This window comes from Hyla sarda, chromosome 8 (genome assembly GCF_029499605.1).
Source record: "Hyla sarda isolate aHylSar1 chromosome 8, aHylSar1.hap1, whole genome shotgun sequence".
Taxonomy (NCBI): domain Eukaryota; kingdom Metazoa; phylum Chordata; class Amphibia; order Anura; family Hylidae; genus Hyla; species Hyla sarda.
The window spans coordinates 204,876,092-204,878,602 of record NC_079196.1 but is presented as its reverse complement, the minus strand read 5'-3'; the positions used below and the strand labels follow the sequence as shown (position 1 = coordinate 204,878,602).

The window sequence follows — 2,511 nt, the reverse complement described above, 5'->3', positions numbered from 1 at the left end:
TACGTCATTGGTCCTTAAGGGGTTAAAGGGGTACTCCCGTGGAAAACTTTTTTTTTTTAAATCAACTGGTGCCAGGAAGTTAAACAGATTTGTAAATCACTTCTATTAAAAAATCATAATCCTTTCAGTACTTTTTAGAGGCTGTATACTAAAGAGAAATAAAAAAAAAAAGAAATGCATTTTCTCTGATGTCATGACCACAGTGCTCTCTGCTGACCTCTGTTGTCCATTTTAGGAACTGTCCAAAGCAGCATATGTTTGCTATGGGGATTTTCTCCTGCTCTTCGCCATCATTACATTGCTCATGCAGATCAATGCTCTATCTATTGCCTATTGGTACAGTCTGCCACAAATAGGCTCTATCAATAGAAGATAGGTACAATGGGTCAGTTCCGAGTGATTACAGCAGAGGGGCTGACGTGAACCACTAAAATACCAATGACACTTGCAACTACACCTTAGATATCATTGTCAACGTTGACATCAGTATCTAAAATGTTAATAACAGTGAGCAGTGATCACCACACACCAGTTATTAGCAGAAGACCCTGGCTGCTAAAGTCAGTCGGGGGCTGCTATCCATAGAGTGGGCTTGAGTCAGGAGCCCACTCCATACAACCTTACCCGATCCATGACGATCAGATCTTTCAGGGTTTGGAAAGGGGTTAATGAGCCTTCTCCATTTGTTTTTCTCAGGTGGTCCTGGCATCAGTCCCCGGCCGAAACATCTACATGGCCGTCAAAATTATCAACAAGAGGGACAATGAGGATACAATCATGAGAGAGCGGCGGATACTCCAGGCGACCAGAGACTGTCCATTTATTTGCCACCTCTATGCCGCACATGAATCTCTGGAACGCGTGTATTTCATCATGGAGTATCTGTCCAGTGGCAGCTTGAATAATCTGATCAGCATGTGCGGCAGCCTGAACATCGGCAATGTAAGGTAAGAGTCCACAATCCCAGCATAACAGGATCATAGGGAATTTCTAGGGAAGGATTTAGTGAGATGACTCTCTATTCTCGCCATCAGGTTCTACACAGCAGAGATGGTGTGTGCCCTCCAGTTCCTCCATGGACATAACATCGTCCACCGAGATCTAAAGCCACAAAACCTCATGTTGGATGCAGAAGGCCACATCCGTATCATTGACCTGGGACTGGCCCAGGATGGGGTCACCTCCTCCAATAAGATCGATGGAGTGACAGGAACATTCTATTACATGGCCCCTGAGGTGCATCTCGGGAAGGACTATGGCACAGCAGTGGATTGGTGGAGCCTGGGGATTGTGGTGTCCATGATGGCAACAGGACGCTCCCCATTTTACATCGGCTTGTCCATGCAAAAGTCTTTCAAAGCCATCACCAAGAAGGAGCCAAAAATTTCCACCTGGGCTGCATGCTGATTTGAAACATCTCATCATGAAGCTGCTGTGCAAAGCTCCTGAGATGCGCCTGGGTGTGTGCGGTAACATCAGAAAGCATCCATTCTTTTCCATCATTGGCTGGGAGGAACTGGAGGAGAGGAGAGTAGAACCACCATGCATACCATTCCAGACAGTTCTGCAAAATAAAGATCGGCAGTGGCCGGCGGACACCATAACCCTTCACCCCATGCTCGGCTTTGACTATCGGTCACCAAGCTGGGAAAGGTAAGATCCTCCTCCTCTGGGGTTAAAGCTTATAAGATTATGTTCTTAACTTGGGGTCATCATCTTTGTCCTTATCTTCTATCTCTGACAATGACTTTGTCTTCCCTTTAGGTGGAGGAGATGTGCACTATGAAGCAATCCAATACCATCTGGTGAGTGTCCTCTATACACACATAACACTTATATCTGTACATTATATGTGATGTCACAAAACTAGATGGTTCAGTATAAGCTTTTAACACATTTTATGCCTTGCAGAATGTGCCCACGGCTACTGCCCAGAACTGTCAGCCTCCTTACCCATGCCAACGTCTCTGCTGCTGTATGACACCTCAGCTGCCACAGAACATCATTCTCTCTCCGTAACATCTTTATGCCGCACTTATGTCATCTTGCTGCTGCCCCAGGACCTTGACTTGGCATCCTCCAATCCTGGGCTGGCATCTAACATCACTTCAGCCCGAAGACCATCTACGCCCCCCTGGAGCAGCCTGTGCTCAGTTTTATTCTGTGAATTCAGAAACAATAACCATGTGTAGGAGTCCTGGGGCGCTGAATCTATCAGAAAGGCTATCGTCCCTGAACTCACCTCAGCACAGGCTAGGTAAAAAGTGCACACACCACATCCACATACACTACATGATAGGTATAGGAACTCACACATAGACCACATAAGAGGTATAGGCACCTACATATAGACCACATACACAGGGAGATTAGATATTGGCTTGATCCAGGGATTTATTCTGACCGCCATATTTGGGGTCGGGAAGGAATTTTTCTCCTTGATAAGACAAGTGGCCCATTCTTCACAAATGGGTCTGCCTTCCTCTGGATCAACACAGCCATTAATAGGTT

At 46.0% G+C, this 2,511-nt stretch overlaps 1 protein-coding gene across 1 annotated transcript; it reads left to right on the top strand.

The window, feature by feature from the left end:
- Positions 1-820: 820 nt before the first annotated feature.
- On the top strand, positions 821-1,613 carry LOC130285460 (RAC-gamma serine/threonine-protein kinase-like). Its single transcript, XM_056536879.1, has 2 exons — positions 821-947; positions 1,035-1,613. Exons 1-2 carry the CDS (start codon positions 874-876, stop codon positions 1,405-1,407), a joined length of 447 nt encoding a protein of 148 aa, XP_056392854.1. The 5' UTR covers positions 821-873; the 3' UTR covers positions 1,408-1,613.
- The last annotated feature ends 898 nt before the right edge of the window (positions 1,614-2,511 follow it).

Excerpts from the sequence above, each read along its gene's own strand:
- LOC130285460 (XM_056536879.1), top strand. The coding sequence starts at position 874 with ATGGAGTATCTGTCCAGTGGCAGCTTGAATAATCTGATCAGCATGTGC. Across the intron at positions 948-1,034 it reads CTGAACATCGGCAATGTAAG|GTTCTACACAGCAGAGATGG; the intron begins GTAAGAGTCCAC and ends TCTCGCCATCAG.